The sequence below is a fragment of the Achroia grisella genome, unplaced genomic scaffold (genome assembly GCF_030625045.1).
Source record: "Achroia grisella isolate CSIRO2021 unplaced genomic scaffold, CSIRO_AGI_Agris_v1 utg918, whole genome shotgun sequence".
NCBI lineage: Eukaryota > Metazoa > Arthropoda > Insecta > Lepidoptera > Pyralidae > Achroia > Achroia grisella.
The window spans coordinates 3,033,359-3,052,525 of NW_026713067.1; the positions used below are offsets into that span (position 1 = coordinate 3,033,359).

The 19,167-nt window shown below is 35.3% G+C and overlaps 1 protein-coding gene across 1 annotated transcript in view; it reads right to left on the reverse strand.

The window, feature by feature from the left end:
- Window positions 1–1,397: 1,397 nt before the first annotated feature.
- Window positions 1,398–19,167, reverse strand: part of LOC131853999 (protein cramped) — a 44,247-nt gene continuing 26,477 nt past the window's right edge. Inside the window, exons 5-20 of the mRNA XM_059205119.1 lie at window positions 16,624–16,827; window positions 15,559–15,737; window positions 14,912–15,080; window positions 13,781–13,948; window positions 12,935–13,338; window positions 12,166–12,366; window positions 11,610–11,880; window positions 11,059–11,197; window positions 10,487–10,628; window positions 9,803–9,904; window positions 9,409–9,535; window positions 8,989–9,073; window positions 8,463–8,581; window positions 3,826–3,972; window positions 2,459–2,601; window positions 1,398–1,857 (exon numbers count right to left, since the gene is read on the reverse strand). Of these exons, the coding sequence (XP_059061102.1) occupies window positions 1,741–1,857; window positions 2,459–2,601; window positions 3,826–3,972; window positions 8,463–8,581; window positions 8,989–9,073; window positions 9,409–9,535; window positions 9,803–9,904; window positions 10,487–10,628; window positions 11,059–11,197; window positions 11,610–11,880; window positions 12,166–12,366; window positions 12,935–13,338; window positions 13,781–13,948; window positions 14,912–15,080; window positions 15,559–15,737; window positions 16,624–16,827 (2,717 nt within the window). The 3' untranslated portion in view covers window positions 1,398–1,740. The remainder of the gene's footprint in view (window positions 1,858–2,458; window positions 2,602–3,825; window positions 3,973–8,462; window positions 8,582–8,988; window positions 9,074–9,408; window positions 9,536–9,802; window positions 9,905–10,486; window positions 10,629–11,058; window positions 11,198–11,609; window positions 11,881–12,165; window positions 12,367–12,934; window positions 13,339–13,780; window positions 13,949–14,911; window positions 15,081–15,558; window positions 15,738–16,623; window positions 16,828–19,167) is intronic.

Genomic DNA, 19,167 nt, shown 5'->3' on the forward strand with positions numbered 1-19,167 from the left:
TACAATGTTTATCTATCTGTCTGTCTGTTTGTTGCGGCTAATCTCTGAAATGGCTGGACCGATTTTGACGGAGCTTTTATTGGCAGGTAGCTTATGTAATAAGGAGTAACTTAGGCTACTTTTATTTTAGAAAAATAAAGTTAAATACCACGCGGACGAAGTTTCGTGTACAGCTAGTGGTAAATAACATACCTACATATATACCTCATAATTATATTCTATTAATATTAACTGACCCGGCAAACATTGTTTTGCCAAATTAATCGGTTATCGACTGCCGATTGTAGAAAATTATTAAAGTACTAATATCGCTATTAGAAATAGGGGTTGATGATAGAACGTTGAAATTTTAACCAAATAAACAAATTCGACCAAAAAAAATTAATAAATAAAATAGGGGTGGACCAACTTTAGCACTTAGCAAAATAGTTTACGTCCCACGTCTCCTTAAAAAGGTAAAAATTCATAAAATTGTTACGTTTACATTCAGCCGCTTCCCCTGCCACTCACGCTGCCTGCTATATTGCCGTGCGACAACTGAGCGAGAGGGCTGAATGTAATCACACGCTAGCAGTTCTTAGACTCACGTACTGAATAACCGACAATCGAGGGAGTGCCGGGCAGCGCGAGTGGCAGCGCCAATGGCATAGGAATTATGGTGTTTACACTATCGCGCTGCTCATTTCCCTGCCCACTCGGGCTGAGTGTAAATTGGGCTTTAAACCTACTGAATATGCCTACGCACAAAATTTCAAAACGATCCATACCTTATGACTTAGGAGTAAGAGTAAAAATAATTTACGTCCTATTTTTAAAACCTACTGAATATACACACAAAATTTCAAAGGAAACCGTGAAGCTATTTATGATGCTTTTTTTTACAAGTAATATGATACGAGAATTTTATATATTAGAAGATTAGAATGTATTTTTTAAACTTTTAATGTCAAAATCGGTCCAGCCATTTCAGAGATTAGCCGGAATAAACAGACACAAAAATTGTAAAAAATGTTATTTTGGTGTATGTATCGTATTTATATTCATATATACATATGCATGTAGTAAAAAATGGTTATTTTAATATTACAAACAGACACTCCAATTTTGATTTATATGTTTAGATGATCGATAATCAAATCAATATAGCGCTATTTAATTCCAAACCAAGTACAGCAGTTCATTTACACAAATATTATACATAAAAAGGATGTAATTGAAATGAAAAATAACAAGAGTTATCTTTAATTCGAATCACAGATCGTGAAATAAGTATACAGTATAATCTTAAAATTAATAAATCACTATATAAAACTACAATAGTAATAATTTATTATTTATAATATATAGATGTACATTATTAATTCATATACAATATAAAATTACATAATTAATAAGAATAACAATAATGAATTTCAATATTATTACTGTTATCAACTTCAGATAAAGTACAAAAACCGAATAATACTTTCGATTATAAAGAATTATCAGTTTCGGTAAAACTGGCAATTACGTCGCACTAGCTGTCACCCGCGACTTCGTCTGCATTTTTTGTAAAAGATAGCCTACGTCCGTCCTCGTGTGAATCTATTTTCACAGATATTCACTCAATCCATAAGTCCTTCGGTTTGGTTCCTCTCCTACACTTGCCCCTATTTTCGCCGGGTTAGAATAGTTCGAAAAAAGACCCATAGGTGGCACACCGAGCTGATGTATGTATTAAATTATAAAATAATAATACATTTATGTGAGATCTTCGGGAGTCAACGGCTCGTCCGTAACCTCAGCCGCTAGGTCCGCAAACTTCGCCACGTAGTCCACGCTCGATTCAGCCATTAATGACTGCAACTGGGAATCCACCTGCGACCATTATTTCATTTGCTTTTAATAATAATACAGGACAATTCATATAGTGCCATCTAGTTTTAATTTAAAAACTATGTAATAAGGTACTATGTGTACTAAACAACTGATAGAAGTACTTAAACATTAGTAACATGTGGCATATTTATTTATTTTATAAATAAATAAATTTATACAATATTTATTTATAAAATAATAATAAATTTTATAAATAAATATGATTTTTTTGTAAATATGTACATACACCACCGGGTAACCGCACATGCCTTGCTTACACAATCGCCGACACATGCAATTTCACCTCAATACATTTCTTTAACAATAAAATCAGTCAATCGAGTAGCATTCAATCAAGGCGGTTTTTTTAATAAAACCCCACATCAATCAATCAATCAATCACTATCATAATCACAGAACTGTGGAACAGAATCTAGTTAACAAGGTGTGATATCTCAGGCGTCCATACGCACCATTTACCATCAGATGGGCCGTAAGCTTGTTTGCAACCAACGTAGTATAAAAAAATCTAGTTAAAGAAATGAATATAAATATTCATATTTGTGCGGTGTTTGAATAATTAAATGAAAGCATTACTAACAGCGAGGTCGGGCTGCGGTCTTCCTTCTAAATGTCCAAGGAAACTGCTAAGGGAGAAGTCCTGAACTGAACCTTCAAGCCAGCCATCAGCATCACGCAGCAACCTGGACGGTGACAGTGACATCGACTCCGAGGGTAAGAAATCTAAACAAAAACGTATAAATATTAAGTTTATGTATTTTTTTATGATAATGGAATGATTCATTCGTCTGCGCTAACGGTGCATCAATGGAGGATGATGAGATGAGCATAAGGTCAGGTCAGTTAGCCCATCGTGATAAATTCACTAAGAATTTACTACGATGGTTTCCAGGGGGAACCGCGTGGAGTTCAACCTGACATGGTACATTGGTATTTTGGTACATTCCCCCTGGAAACCATCGTGATAAATTCCACATGAATTTATCACGATGGGCTAACTGACCTGACCTCATTCTCATCAAACCGTTAGCGCATGCGGGTGCACCATTTCATTAACAACATAAAAAATACAAACTACCAAATAGCACTAATTCACAAGAGAAAGACAAAAAAAATTATCCTATATTGACGACCTCGGTGGTCTAGCGGTCTAGCTCACCGCTTTACGTCCGATGGTCGCGGGTACGATTCCTCGCACGGCACAAACATTTGTATTCATGAGTATGACTGTTTGTATCGTTCTGGGTATTTTCTATGTATTTACGAAAAAGAATCTATGTATTTGTATCAGTTATCTAGTACGCAAAACACAAACTTTAGCTAGCTTAACTTGGATCTAGAATAAATGTAAATTGTCCTGAGATTATTATTATTATATGTATTGCTGAGACTCCTCTCAGCAATACATATAAGCACCACCTACATATTCGGTACCACAATTAATGATCCAGGACAATTCATACAGCGCCATCTAGTCTCAAGCAAGAGAAACTTTGTGTTATGGGTACTAGACAACTGATATAAAAACTTACATACCCGTTTTTAAATATATAATAATAAATAATCATACTTATTAATACAAATTAATCAAACCCGCGACCATGGGAAGTAAGGCAGTGTGCTAAACTGCTAGACCAGCTATGCCATAATGTAAGCTACTATTATAATTAAAAATTCAAAATATCTTTATTCATGTAGATTTATTACAGACTCTTATGATATGTCAAATCTACCTTCAGTTCGGAATTATTTCGAGATGAGAAGAATTGACATGAACTCAGTCCGTATTCTTTTCAAATAAATATTGTGTATGTTTACAATAATACAGATCATTTTTAAATTCAAATTTGGTAGAACAGAGTGACCACGAGCATATGCTATTGCTAATCAGCTGGGGCATTATAGATAGTTGGTCCATTTTGATTACATAAAAAAATGTCTACTTACGTCCAATATCTGAATTCTCTGACTTTGTCGACACGACTGTCTCGCTGCTGTCCTTGACCGACGCTTTAGGTGATAGTAGTTCATGTTCTTCTATAGTGATACTTGATTTACTATCCTTTGATTCTTGTTCATCTTTCACGTTTTCATCTAAAATCAAATCAAAATATCTTTATTCATGTTGGTCTATTACGGACTCTTATGATGTCAATTCTACCGTCAGTTCAGAATGCTTTCGAGATGAGAAGAACTGACTGAAACTCAGTTCGTATTCTTTTCAAATACGGTTTACAATAAAGTAAAGTAAATGTTTAGAATAAAGTAAATGGGACAATGGAGAGCATTAGCTATAAAAATTTATTCAAAGGCAAATAGTAGAAACAGTGTTCGTAACCCTAACAGACCAGTACCGTTTACGAGTATGACGGATGAGCCAGCCATCATTGTACTCAACCATATTAGAGGGAACACATTGACCCGGCCCACCATACCGCCATAAGTTAGAACTTTATAACGAGCATGACTGTTTCAAGTAACTCTACTACGTCATTTATATTATTTACAGCATATACAGTCTATGCTGTAAATAATATAAGTACCTCTACTACGTCACTGTTACAAGTACTTACTGTTACTGTTTCAAGTAACTCTACTACGTCATTTATATTATTTACAACATGTACAGTCTATGCTGTAAATAATATAAATGACGTAGTAGAGTTACTTGAAACAGTCATGCTCGTTATAACTTATGGTTCTAACTTATGGCGGTGTGGTGGGCCGGGTCAATGTGTTCACACGATCACAGTTTTCACCTATTACAATATTTAAATTACAATATGTCGTTAATAAATTTATAATGAGTTTCTCTATTGAGAGACAATAATCATAATCCTGGACAATTATCACAGCGCGTAGCAGTAACAAATAAATCGATATGAGTTTATTAGCGATTTCCGGCAGTTATTCTCTAGAGACTAATATCAATATTGATTTCAATCTAATTCAGTTTAACCGGAAAATACTGGATACTCTAAGAGATAGTTAGTCAGTAAATTGACCCATTAGGATATACATATTAGGTCTAAACTTAGGTTCGTTATTTTTTTTAAATAGTGATATAAGTAATTTGACTGCAGATTTAAACTGCTAACAAAGACAAAGGGAAAGCAATTAGAATTGGTAATTGTTCATCAGAACATACAAAGTTTTCGCCGGCAGTGAATTAATTATACAATTATTTTTGGAAAATACAAGATTGACATTATCTGTTTCACTGAACATTATAAAGAAATAATATGATGTTAGTTTAAATAATTATAATGTTGTCGTAACCTCTTCAATAGAAAGTCAGTTAACAGAGGTGGGTCTATGATAATTGCAAGAAATAATATTAAAGTAAAGGAACGTGCTGACATTGTTAGACTTTCTATTGAGTGTTGTACAGAAATTCATGTATAGAACTAGATAATTATATACTTATATGTGTAGGCCTCCTAATAGTGATTATAATGTATTTGAAGAGGTGATGGAGGATATATTTTAAAAAAGTATTTAATAGCAGTAAAAAAATCATTGTGTGTTGATTTTAACGTTGATATTCTTTGTGATACACCCACATGTACAAAAACACATTAGTTTATTTCAGTCATTTGAGTAATGTCTTTAAGGAAACTCGTGTAAATACGACTGCTACTTGTCTTGACAATGTTTTTTTTAACTGTGAGTATATTGAAAAATTAATAATAAATAAACTTCATAATCGGATCACTGTGGTCAAGTTGTTAAGTTTAGTAATCAGATAAAAAAAATACCAATAATAAAAGATAAAGACAAATAAATGCTTACAATATTAATAAACACAAAAGCACAGTAAAATATAAATGACTTAGAGTTACAATCTGTAGTCTTAATAATTTGATATTCTTTACACCAAGTTAATTAGTCTTTTGTCAAAAGAATACCAGATTATTTTCAAGAAAAGAGAATATTGTGTTAAATCTAAATTTACAGAATGGCAACAGTAGGAATACTGCTAAAAAGTAGAAACATTTTATTTGATTTATATGATCACGCAAAAAAATATAGATTGACATGACAAATCGACTTATGTGAGAAATTACTCTAAAATTTTCAAACAAGTTTGTATTGCACTAAATCTATTTTTAAATAAACAAATTAATCAGTCGTCTGCGACATAAATTAAGACCATGAATTATAAACAAAGAAACTGGACGGTCTGAAAAAGATGCAATCAATTCTCATAAATTATGAACAATTAGTTAATAACAGCAACAAAAGATAGAGTTCAAATTATTCAAGATTTTTTTGCTAATATTCCGATTGATATTAAATATTCTCTAGACTCATCTCCAAATCGAGCAAAAACATTATCAGCGAGGCTAATGTCTAGCCCTTGCTCTTTAACATCAAATTTTCACATGTCAGCCCTTTTCATGTCATAAAAAATTCAAACAGTTAAATTTAAAAAATACGGAAGATCTCTGGGACATGTCAGTTAAATTACGAGTTCATTCATAGATATTGTTGCTCCTTATCTAGCTACTATTTTCAATAAATGTGTTGATAATGGCGTGTTTCCTCAATTAATGAAATTTAGCAAATTAATGACTGTTTTTAAATCTGGAGATATTTTCTAGGTATTTATAGACCAATTTCTATTTTGCCAGTTCTAAGTAAAGTATTTGAAAAGATTATGTTTAACCAAATGTTGGATACTAGGGATAACGACTGCTTCACAGTCAGCAATATGGTTTCACTGCCGGCAAGTCTACTACTGATGCAGGTGTAGCGCTTATTACACATATATTCGAATCATGGGAAAACTCACAGGATGCTCTCGGCGTTTTTTTTGACTTGTCGAAGGCGCTTGATTGCGTAGATCATGAAACACTTATATAAACTTAAATATTTGGTATTAGAATAATGAATAAGTAAATGAAAACTTATTAGGATACAAATGTAATAAATGGCGTAAACCATGGGAACTAATATAAAAATGGGCGTTCCTCAAGGTTCAATAGCCCATTTCTCTTTTTAATTTATATAAATGACCTTTACATGGTAGAGAAATTGCAGGGACGGATGATACTTCGTTAGTGTTTTATTGGTCGCCAATGTAATCAATTAGACGATGTAAATTATGCTATCTCTGCTATACTAAATTTTCAAATAAATATCTGTTATTGAACTCAACAATAATAAGTGCATTAAATTCACGCTGCCTAATGTAAAACAAGTAAATACGCAGCTATTGCTTAATGATGAAATAGTAAATTTTGTTAATGATACAGTTTTTTTGGGAATAACAGTGGACTCGAAGTTACAATGGGGGCCCCATATTTCAAAATTAGCCAGTAGACTTAGTTCTGCTGCTTATGCAATTAGAAGGATGCAATTAACAGACTGTGGGACGGCAAAATATATTTTAGTTATTTCCATAGCATTTTGTCATATGGCATATGCTAACTGCCGATATAAATACTATATTTATTTTACAAAAGAGAAATTCTATTTATGGTATATCTAGAGAATTCGTCAATGCTTTAAACAATCAAATATCCTCACTGTTGCCTCACAGTACATTTATGAAGTATTATGTCTTCTGTAGGAACTTGACTTAGATAGTTTTTTTAAAGACTGTTCACGTTTTCATCTAAAATGAAATAAAAATAGCTTTAATATTACCTAAATAACGTTGTACAAAGTTAGTAATTCATTTTATGGTAATACGGTTTGCGTAAATGTTTATAATAAACTGCCAGAGCTACTAAATCTTACAGAGAGGCAATTCAAATCTTATATTAAACAAATGTTATGTAAAAAAGCCTATTATAAGATAGATGATTAATGTAGCAATATATAAAGAATAAGTTTAGTTGACCCGGACAACGTTATAATTTTAATTTTATACTGCATGACTGTTGATATATGATAGCGTATTTATATTGATTGCCGCATGCATGTTGTAAAGTCGAATATGTGTATAATAATATAAATGACGTGGTCGTGTTGTAGTCATGCTCACTAAAATGTCCAATTATGGCGGCGTGGTGGGCCGGGTCAATCACAAAATATTCTATTACGTATTTAAATCGTGAAATATGCTGCTTGTTAATCTGCTTTATAACGACTGATTTTCTTATTGAGATGATTAATTTGATCCAAAAATTAGTGCTTGTTGGTAGTTTGTATTCACACGTTTCGACTTTAAATGCTTACAAGGATTATTTAAAAGAGACTAATATCAATATTGATTTCTTGCCGTTCTTCTTGTGATGAGAAGCCCGAAATAGTGGGATAAACAAATTGTTATGACTATTCAAAAGTGCTTAAATTAAGTTTATTTGAATAAATGATTTTCTATTCTAGGTCTAAATTTGAGTGTAAACCACTGGACCACGACGCTCTTACACGTTTACTTATTTATATACTAGCTTCTCGCCCCGGCTTCGCACGGGAGTACATGTATTATATATAAACCTTCCTCTTGAATCACTCTATCTATTAAAATAACCGCATCAAAATCCGTTGCGTAGTTTTAAAGATTTAAGCATACATAGGGACGGACAGACAGCGATAGCGACTTTGTTTTATACTATGTAATGATGATACTTTACCGTCATCGCCGTGTTGGTCAGCGCCGTTACCCTGCAGTGGTGTTATTGGTATCCGACGGTCACCATCGTGGAAATAGAACTGACCATTCGATTCACTTAATACGTAGAAGAATGATAAACTGTGGACAAAATATTCTTACTATTTATAATAATATCAACTTTAAAGACCAGAAATTCAGAATTTAAAATGGGTCAAGTATTTACTGTGGGGAGCACTGAAGTAAGTAAATGTAGTAAATACTTCTCTTTTTATAACCTACGTTAGGTTTATTAGCGATATTACAATTTGTAATTACGTAGTCTGATTTGTGCAATCAACCGTTGGGCACGCTGCTATTACGTTCATCTCGAATTTATCCAATAATTGATTAATGTTTAAATGAATGTAGTTCAGAATTACGGTTTTAAGATATTTGTCAATATAATTTCAAATATGTGTATAATAATAAATAACCGTGTTGTGTATTTGAGTAATTATTTCTATCTCTAATTCTATTCAAAAGGAAAGTATTGTAACATTTCTTACTCTGAAGTTGAGGTGGGTGGCGGCTTCGGCAGTATTCGAGGCGGCGCCGGTGGTGAATTGGGCACAATTTTTACTGGTATCAGGTCTAAAAATTAGAAATATAACACCATGATTATATATATATAAGGAACATAAAATAATACAAAAACATCATATCTTCACAACAGATAAAAATAGAAAGTACTTAAAATTTACAGACAGTGTTCCCAGGTCAAATAAGTTTTAGGTATATTTTTATTTATTTATATTACTATTATCTTTATAAAACAATATTTTCTTTCGTTCTTTTAAAGATATGGCAGATAAATTACAAGGTAATGAGGCATGACGCCTTAATCCTCGTTCGTGATGTGTACATATTTACTTGACGGTAACAACTTTTCCTTTGCCATTATAATTAAATAAAAAAAAAGTACTAACTGCTGGGTGGAGGCAACTTAGGCAACAGCGGTAGTAGTCGTTGAACTACCACACGACGGTCAGCAAGTCGCGGCCGTCCGCGTCTCCATCGAGGCACTCCCTCCAGGTTCAATGTGGATGTTGACATCTGACAAACATAAACAAGAGAAAATAATACTATCTGTTGTCACGAGATGACTGGAATAACAGCGGTGTCAATATAGATAGGTGCCAGCACTAGATTGTTCAACGAAAGTTCGCGACACACAGCACTCACGGTATCCGTACACTTATTGACTGTTGATGCTACTGAAATTTGCTTGAATTAATTTATGACTGCATTCCACGCAGAAGATAATTCATAAATCACATACATAATGCATATTAAACATGAAAGTTTAAAAATAACTATTACCTCCTTGTCCTGCCGAGGCGCTATTGGTGTTGGATGCCTGAACACAGCTGTAGTTGGAGTAGTCTCTTCCAGACGAGATGACGGCGCCCACGGCTGTTGTTTCTGTAAGTTTATTTATACATTTATATTTTCAAATTTAATTTCAAATATATGATAAATGGTAATATAATATGCATTATTAAATAAATAAATAGAACTAAAAAAAATTACCCCGTAAATTAGCGCTACAGGTCTAAGCACCTGATAATATTCCAAACCCCTCAATGAAAAAAACCTCGTCATTTATGTAAATAAGGGAGTATTGATATGACACGAGTCATCCGTGCTTATATAGGGAGGTTGGCCTTCCGCATGTCCCCGTGCGTCTTCCTCAGGGAAGAACACGCAGAGATGGGGCCCGATAGAAGAGTGGGCTATCACCGTCGGAGTCGCGATGGACTGTTCCGATCCTGCGACTTCGGCACATAGCGCTGGACGAGGGACGTCTTTGAGTTTTTAGTGAGTAGGAGCTACCCGCTCGAGTCCCCCGGGGCGGACTGGTCTCCATGAGGGATTTTCTCCAAGTCAAAAAAAGAGAGGGGTTTGAGCCCCTCAGGGGCAAACCCTTTGCGCCGACAATAACACTCGAGAACTGGGCTTAAGCCTTTTTTTAGGCAGGTAATACAAGTACAAGAGAGTACTGGCCTGTCGACGGTGCAGTGCGCAGGACAGCGAGCACGTGCACCGGCCCGCCGCCCCCGCGCCCCCCGCCGCCGCCGCCGCCGCCCCGCCCGCGCCCACCGCAGTCACCATCGAGTTACCTGCCAGCGCCAACAGCCGCTTCAACCTGACAAGTAAATAATATTTGGCTGGACAAGGAGAGAAACATGTAAACTTAGTAATACGAGATAAACGCGAAAGTTTGTGAATATAGATGGACTTCTGTTACTCTTTCACGCATAAACTACTGAACGGATTTTGAAGAAACTTTACAGTAATATAGCCTATACAGCAGAATAACACACAGGCTATGATATAATAAATTATGATCTAATTTGAGCGCAATATAATGATAAATGTCAAGTAATTGTGTTTTAATTACAAACGACCTAGGGATCATCTAGTATTTAATAAAAACAGACTATAATAAACTTAATAATATAGCTGACACTTATAGCCAATGAATAAATATAGTTTTGGAACATATAACTTCCTTTAAAATCGGTTATTAACACCAACACTAATAGTATCTGCTATTGTGCGTCACGACTTCGTACCTGTCACTAAGTTGTGAGAAGCCGTTGTTAGGTGGCGGCTGCGCCGACAGTGGGCGATTGATCAATTTGCTGACTAACTTGAGAGTGCTACTACATCCGCTCGATGATAACTTGTGTTCTGGGGACGCCAGCTGTTCACCTGATAACAATATACAAGAAATATATCTCCTCCCATAGAAATTTTTGTTATGCACAGACAAAATACCTTAGGAAGTTTATCTCATATACGAGTATAAAATTGTCATTTTACAATGATAGTTACCATAAACATCCTAAACAGATTGACCGATTTTTATGAAACATGCACATTCAATAGGTCTGAGAATCGGCCACTATCTATTTTCCATAGTCCTAAGTGATGAGGGTGGTCCCCGGACATTTGTTTTTATTTTTTCATAATGTGGTATTAAAAATACATACAACCCTAAATTTTCACACTTCTAGTAAAAACCTTATTTTTTTTAATAGTGCTTTTAATTTATATGGTAAAACAATGTTTATGGGGTCGACTAGCTATAATATAGATTGACAGAAAATAATTATATACTCACTTTTCCTTTCATCCCCAGACATGCCGTCATTACTGTCCTGACTAAAAGTATTTTTTGGTGACAATATATCGTTGTCACTTTCCCTCGCTCTATCTCTTTCATCTTCCACCGAGCTATCTGTGCCTTTGTCTGGAGTTTTCTCCACTTTTTGTTTCTCTTTCTCAGTGACAGGAGGGACCGGATCGGACTTGGACTTGTGGAGCGGCTGTGGCAGGGGCGGGGTGGGTTCCGCCCACCAATAGTCTAATTCTAGTCTTGAACGGGAACCAAACTGAAAGATGTTAACACACAGACTCAAACAAATCAATAAGACAGTGAGAGAATAAAAAGACGTTACGAAACCAGCAACGAGGTGGTCATGTATCGCCTGTGGGTGTACAACTGGCTTTGCCATTTCGGAGAACTAAGGTAACATGCCTACGAAACTTGTAATTTCTCTGCCTCAATTCACCCTACAACCACAGCGTACAAAAAAGCTCCACAGCGGCAGAAACAGATAAAGCTGAGGTATCCATGCACGACTAGTAGAAAGTCTACCTCAGAGATATTCTCTTACCATTAGGTACAAATCTCCTATGGTAAGGTCACCAGCGTCGTACACACTCCAGCCTTTCCTAATCTGGCGAATTGCTGTGTCCACGTCAACATCCGTCTTGGGCTCTTCATCCTTAGGGGGCGCTTGGTCTTGATCTTCTTTATCCACCACAAGGGTGTAAATAGTACCACCACGTTTTTTCGGTCGTATTCGGAACTTTACCTACAATAATAATAATAATCTCAGGACAATTCTCACAACGCCATCTTGACTCAAGTTAAGTTAGCTAAAGCTCGTTATGGGTATTAGATAATTGATACAAATACATAAATATATTTTTTACAGTAAATACATATTTATAAAACACCCAGACCGATACAAATAATCATACTCAGGAATACAAAATGTTTATGCCGTGCGAGGAATTGAACCCGCGACCATCGGAAGTAACGCGGTGTGCTAACCGCTGGACAACCGAGCCCGTCACTTACCTATGGAGTAAAGACATAATTTTTAAAATAAGTACTTAGTACTTATTACGAGCTTGTATACTTGACGTATTTTAATGAAATTTGTTCAAAGATAGATGAAATTCTTGATTAATATGTAGTATGTTTTTACCAGAATTCACGCCTGCAATATAACGGGGCTAGCAATTTTAACAACCCATTAACGACGAACGAAGATTATCACAAATATAACTAGAAAAAATTTGACTCTCTTCTATATGAAGGAAATTAAAATAAAGAATCAGCTTCAACATGTTAATAAACCTATGATTAGACCTCACCTTCAAATTCTTAAATTTCTGCTCCTTCCTACTCTTTTCAGTTTTCCCCTGATCACTCTCATTGTCTGTATCACTCTTATTATACTTCTCGTCATCTTCCATCTCTGAAAAGCTATCTTTCTCTTTCTCAGACATATATTTGTCTTTTTCTGGCAACTCTCTACTCCCTTCCACCTCTTCTTCTGCCGTCTCCTCTGATTTGAGTTCTTTCTCATCTTCTGTACTTGGCTTCTCTTCTTCCTCCTGTATGTTCTTATAACTAGCCATAAGGTCTATTCCGTCGATAGCAGTTTCATCAATATGCATGAGTTTGTTTGATTCCTCCTCAATTTTAATTTTCTTTACATCCCCTTCTTTATCTGTAGCACTATCTTTCCTTTGTCGTTTAGATGTTCTGATTTTTGCTGTTTAAATTATAAACAAAATGAAATTATGTACTGTTTTAAGCTTGACGCGGTCATTATTTATACGTATAATTAGTAAAAATCACGGGATCTTACCACGTTTTATATTTATTTGCTGAGTTCCCGATATTTCGGTAGAGTTTCAACCACCATGATCACGGGTAAACAGTTTACCCGTAATCATGGTGGTATAAAACGTGGTAAGATCCCGTGATTTTTACTAATTATACGTATAAAATGAAATTAGGCAGATATATGGGTGTATTACATTTATTGATAGTACTTTATTGCCAACACAACAAAGGAGATAGAAAAAAAAAACAAAAGTTGAAGATAAAAGGAAGTCCAAAAGGGTTTTATTGCAAACGGAATCTGTCCCAGTCATTTTTTGGAAAAGAGTATAACTATAAATATAGTAGTAAGAAACTAAATCTATACTTACCACCATTTCCATCCTTATCGCGTCGCTGCTTGCACATCCGTTCCAAGTATGATGAGAAACAAATCTTCTGGCTTGATAGCTGAACACTCGGACTGACTACTGGCAAGTGGATCTCTGCGTCCGGTCTGGGACCCAAGTGTAAAACTGGCTTTTTTGGTAATTTTTGTTCTGTAAAATTTACACTATCTTACCTAACATTTTTAACTAAACTAAATTTAAAGTAATATTTGTAAGTAGCTGAGCTTGTAATTTCTTACTTGTTCGTAAACTGATTTAAATGAAACAAACACAAAATTTTAAGTGAAGATTTACCTAACCTACCCTAACACATTAGTGATGTGGGGAAGGGGTTCTTAGTAATGTGGGCTGTTGACCCCATTGCTAGCAATGTACCATGTCAGGTTGACCTCCACGCGGTTCTCCCTAGAAACCATCATGATAAATTCTTGGTGAATATATCACGATGGGTTAACTGACCTGATCTCATGCTCATCTTATCATCCTCCACTGGTGCCATGCCAGTGTAAACCGTTAGCGCAGGCGATTGCACCATTCCATTATCATCCATAAAAATAAAAAAAAACACATTAGTGATAAGTGCACCATGATTAGGGCGCACTAACGCACAGACCACTTATTAAATTACATGCCCCAATAATAGTTTTAATCCTATATTTTTCAGGTTACCATATAGATACCACATGCTAGACATTACAACAAACTGATGGCCCTCCGGATAGAAAATTGTTACTTTATATGCGATGTACATACATCGCATATAAAGATTATATAAGGATAAATACAATTATATCTTCAATATAAATAAACTAATTAATTAAAAATAGATAGCCCTCACCAGTTGCCACTCCTAATCACTAAGCATAATAGCTTAGTGAGTAGGAGTGACTTTTTAGCCAGTGTTGCCATATTCAATATTTTTAGATATTTCTCCGGTTTCTTTAAAAACAATTGAAAATCTATAGATTACATTACGAGAATAAACATAGGTAAAAGGTATCCTTTATTTATTCTCGTAATATATCTCTTAATACAATCTCAAAAAAGAATCTGGAAGGGGTGAAATAGGGGATGAAAGATCGTGCAGACACGTCATGAGTAAACTATAGTTACCTTGTACTATCATTCTGTCAGTTTCCAAATTGAGATGATCTACCAAGTCCTGACGATCGTCATCATCCGCGCACGTGTGCCGTAACTCTGCGCAAACTTCATCATCTTTCATATCTTCTGGGTATTTTAGGTCTATTCCATCCGCATTCTTCACAGGTGTGTAATATGACTGTTCTCGAGTTAAGATTACAAAGATAGTAATGTATCTGACGCGAGTCATATCCAACTTTACTTAATATTATAATTTTATAAATGAAATATAGAAATGTAGGTTAGGGTATGTCTGGGTATGTTCGAGAGGTTCTCTCGAAGGAGATTTTTGGTTATTTGAATGGTTTCTTTTCAGTTTAGCCGCAAAAGGGATTTCCTTATGATTAGAAATTCCCTTATTATTTTAATATATATATTTATATCTCTCCCTGTTTACCTTTTCATGTCGGGATACCCGAGCCTTGCATAAAAAGCACTATGCACGTTGAGCTACTGGCGTCTCGTTACAACATGTCGCTTGTGATGTTATGATTGTAGTTACATAAAAAAAGTGTTATCCTAACATTGTATAAAGACTAATGATGCGATGAACTACAGTCGTCAATTCATAAGATGCTGCTTGTGGTTCTAGTTGCGTAAAGTGTTGTTAAGGATACATGCGGCGTCCAGCGTAGTTCGAGCGCGCGCAGCAACGCCCGCAATCGTGCGCGCGGGGGAGCGGCCAGTGCAGCACGAGGATTGTGTGCGGCAGCCTGCACGCGCGCCCACGCGCTACCTGATCGCGCGCGTAGCACTGCCGCCACGCGCGGACACAGTCGCGCACCACACGCTCGCTCTGCCGACCACACGGAACATTCTCACCTAGTTACATGTCTTGGAGCTCGTAGCACGGGTACAGACGTTCTGTCTGTTCACCACTCAAATAACATCCCATTCATACACATACAGACTCATGAGCGTGACACTTTCCGTCCGTCACTCAACCACAATCCTGATCATCTGGACGAATGGCGTTTTTCAATAAACTTTTAGACACTCGCAACCACATTGGTGCGGGTACAGTCTTGCACCGCACGCACGCTCTGCGGACCATGCACGTCACCATACGACCATTTAACATTTGCCATCCACATTGAGGAATCACCTTCCAGCAACGGCATTTCCGAACAGATACGTTATTGAAACTTTCAAGTAGAGCTTACGAGATATTACTTATAAAATAATTTTCTAATAAACTTAAATTTAAGTACTTTAGAATAATCATTTTATTTGTTTTAATTATTGGGAAAGCTGTCTCATCACAAAAAGAACGAGCAAGAAAAGTGCGTGTTAAACATTTTTACGTTGTAATGTTTGAATATTCATTCCTAAAAGGGCGACAACGCTCTTGTGTATAGTGTCAATGTGTCAAAGTCAAATGCATTGTTGGTCTTTTAAGAAGGAATATGATATAACCTCGTGTTACGGGTACTCAGTCGGCGGTAATCCCTTACCATCAAGTTCGTTTGTCCCATCATCAACATTACATAATATAAAATAAAGTCGCTGTCGCTATCCGTCCCTATGTATGCTTAAATCTTTAAAACTACGCAACGAATTTTGATGCGGTTTTTTTTAATAGATAGAGTGATTCAAAAGGAAGGTTTGTATGTATAATACATGTACACCCGGGCGAAGCCGAGGCGAGTAGCTAGTATGCTATAAAAAAAAGCTGCACCGACCATTGATCTGGTTGAGCCGTCGGAGCGCGCGACACATGGGTGTGCGTAGTCGTAGCGTGCGGCCGCGCACGCGCAGTGCGAGCCCGCCAGTACGCACCATCTCGCCGAGACGCGCGCATGTCTTTTCGCTCACCGATACCAGCTTCTTTCGTAGTTCACCGTAGTTGATCAGCGCGTATAACTCTTGCACCACTTTTTTCACATCTGCAAGCCGTCACAACAGTCTGAATACATATGCCAAGAAAACAATTATAAGTTTACAGGAACATTGACTATTATGACTGCCTCGGTGGTGTTTCTTAACACACCGCTATACTTCCGATGATCGCACATTCGATTCCTCGGACGATACAAACATTTGTATTCAAGTTTATGATTGTTTGTATCGGTCTGGGTGTTGTAAATGTATATGTAAAACTACACACGGTGCTGCTCGCTTGTTCTCTTACTTGAACTTGGCTTTGATACATCCCCGCGTGTTTATTATTTGTGTATTTACAAAAATAATGTATCTAAGTATGTATATCAGTTATCTAGTACCCATAACACAAGCTCTGCTTACGTTCGGACTAAATAGCGTTGTGTCCACTGTCCAGGGGTATGATTATTATTAGTATATTAGTTGTCTAGTACCCACAACACAAGCACTGCTTGACTTGGAACTATTATAGATGGCGCTATGTGAATTGTCCTAAGATATTAACATTATTTACTGTGTAACGAATATATTTTTTGTATGGAAATACTACTGATTTACTTTGTATTCGTCTTGAAAATGTGCAGTTTGCATTATTCACATAAAAGTTTGATATTTATAAAATGTTAGATTTGTTTGAAAAAATCCAGAACTGAAACTCATATTATAAGTTAAATAAGTCAAAACTTACTATGTAGCGCTAGAATGTGAAAAAATTCAGAATACTTATAGTTCTGAATTCTGAAGTTTTATCTTATATATAAAATTTTCGTGTCACAATGTTAGTTACCATACTCTGAAATGGCTTGACCGATTTTTATGAAATTTTATATGCATATTCAGTAAGTCTGAGAATCGGCTACTAACTAATTTTCATACTCTTAAGTGATCAGGGTTGTCCACCCCTAACATTATTTTTTTATTTTTGGGTAAAATTTTATTTCTATTATTTTATTATGTGTCATTAAAAAATACATACAACCCAAAATTTTCACCCTTCTATCACCAGCCCCTATTTTTTTGTAGCGTTATGTTTGTTGGGACATCTAGTACATAGATAGGAATGCCGTATATGTATATCCTCTGAGAATAAACAAGTACAACACTGGTGAATACGTTTACTTTTGAATATAATTTCTATATTCATCTGTATTCTGTTTTTATTATTTGTATAGTGACAGTTATTGAAAGGTCCTTCAGTTTTAATGGTTTAATATATATATTACATAATAACATTATTTTCAATTAAAGAAATATTTTTTTATACTACTACGGCAAACAAACATACGGCCCATCTGATGGTTAATGGTTATCGTAACCTATCAACGCTTGAGACACCATGGGTGATACGTGCGCGTTGCCAATCATTACGAAACCCTAATATACCCGTTTTGAAAAACCACATGCTGTAATCCCATAACAAAACCTCGGCAGGTAGTTCATTCAACAATCAATTACAGTCTCATTGCATATATACAACAGGAAATACCAAACATTACTGTACAAGTATTATTGTACATATATAAGCAATAATTACATTAAATTGATAACGGCAAGATAACAGATTAAATTTCATATAATGATACCCATACATTACCTAATGAATATCATTTTTAAAATGACCCATGGTTCAGTGATTATTATTAATCGTGTATTGCAGTTGCTGAGCGTAAGGTCGATTTATTATGTTTACATAGTATAAAATTAGATCTTTTAAATTACGCAACTGATTTTAATGCAGTTTTAGCAATAGATCGAGTGATTCAAGAGGAAGGTTTATATATATAATATATGTATACCTATGTGAAGCCGGAGCTATACAACTTGTATATCTAACTAGCTACACATATACAACTTTTATCATCATTGCGTTGCCTTTTCCTATTACTATACAAGTTGTTATCTAATAATAATTATATAATATAATATCTTAATATAGATAGATAAAAGATTTATTTATATGATCAGCACAGATATAATATTAAACATGGATGTACTATATGTAATTATAAAATATGGATGGATGTTTTTTATTCTTTCACGCAAAAGCTACTGAACGGTTATTGATGAAATTACGGTAATATAGATCATACATCAGAATAACACATCTTACTAATATTATAAACGCGAAAGTTTGTGAGTATCGATGGATGTTTGTTACTCTTTCACGCATAAACTACTGAACGAATGTTGATGAAACTACAGTAATATAGCTTAAATATCAGAATAATACATAGACTATAATTTAATACTATATTATGTAAATAGGGCTAAATATAATGGTAAATGTCAAGTAAGTTTTTTTAGGACTACTCTAATGCTGTTGGCCGCAGCTGGCCTTTACAGCT